Source organism: Penaeus monodon, chromosome 29 (assembly GCF_015228065.2).
Source record: "Penaeus monodon isolate SGIC_2016 chromosome 29, NSTDA_Pmon_1, whole genome shotgun sequence".
In the NCBI taxonomy this organism is placed as follows: domain Eukaryota; kingdom Metazoa; phylum Arthropoda; class Malacostraca; order Decapoda; family Penaeidae; genus Penaeus; species Penaeus monodon.
This window is the reverse complement of record NC_051414.1, coordinates 37,943,917-37,944,607: the sequence shown is the minus strand read 5'-3', so window position 1 is coordinate 37,944,607 and position 691 is coordinate 37,943,917. Positions and strand designations below refer to the sequence as shown.

The 691-nt window shown below is 40.7% G+C and overlaps 1 protein-coding gene across 3 annotated transcripts in view; it reads right to left on the bottom strand.

Annotated features, from left to right (window-relative positions):
• LOC119592241 (phosphatidylinositol 4-kinase alpha-like) overlaps positions 1-691 on the bottom strand; it is a gene marked incomplete at its 3' end in the record, with an annotated part of 26,480 nt that overhangs the window by 20,797 nt on the left and 4,992 nt on the right. For 2 of the 3 annotated variants that reach the window (XM_037941074.1, XM_037941076.1), the window contains 1 exon segment: positions 354-615. In XM_037941074.1, the coding sequence (XP_037797002.1) occupies positions 354-615 (262 nt within the window). 3 annotated transcript variants of the gene reach the window in all.

The following is a 691-nucleotide window of genomic DNA, read 5'->3' as shown; positions in this document are numbered from 1 at the left end:
AACTATGGCAACATTTATGATCAACCCTATTAGTCATAATTCTCTAATAAATAACCTTAACCTAAAGTTATGAAAATCAGAGACAAATTAGATATACTCTTTCCAATAAACTAAACATTTCAGAAGCTATTGGATCTTACTAAGTAAATGTCAATCCTTAAACCTTTTGAGAATGAAGCCAATTACATGATCCAATCTTTTCCAAGTCAAAGGTGGATCCCATAAAACCCCAAAATTGAAAAATGTATCAACTGCATGACCATGCTTTACCTATGCCATTACTGCTGCAACTGATCACTGGCACTTGACAACATTAACTGCAAAAGGAGAGGAGGGGCTCGACACCAACTTACCCAATGTCCCGGTCGCTATCTACACTGACGAGTGAAACCACGTCAGGACAGGAGGGCAAGGTGGACGACAATGACCTTGGAATGATGGGACGAAAGTTACTGAAGCTTTTCTTCTTCGCCATCTGTGTAGTCTCCGCAGGCACAGGTGTTGGGATGGTTGGAGCCGGGAAGATGCGTAGAAACAGAGGGTCTCCTGATGTAGATCTGCCTAGGGCACGAGCCAGGCCCAGTAAAACTGGTATTGTTCCACGGCATAGGGATACTGAAATTGGTAAAATTTTATTAAATGTTCTTGTCATTATTGCTAATTCTTTTAAAATGAATCATGGAATCACTGA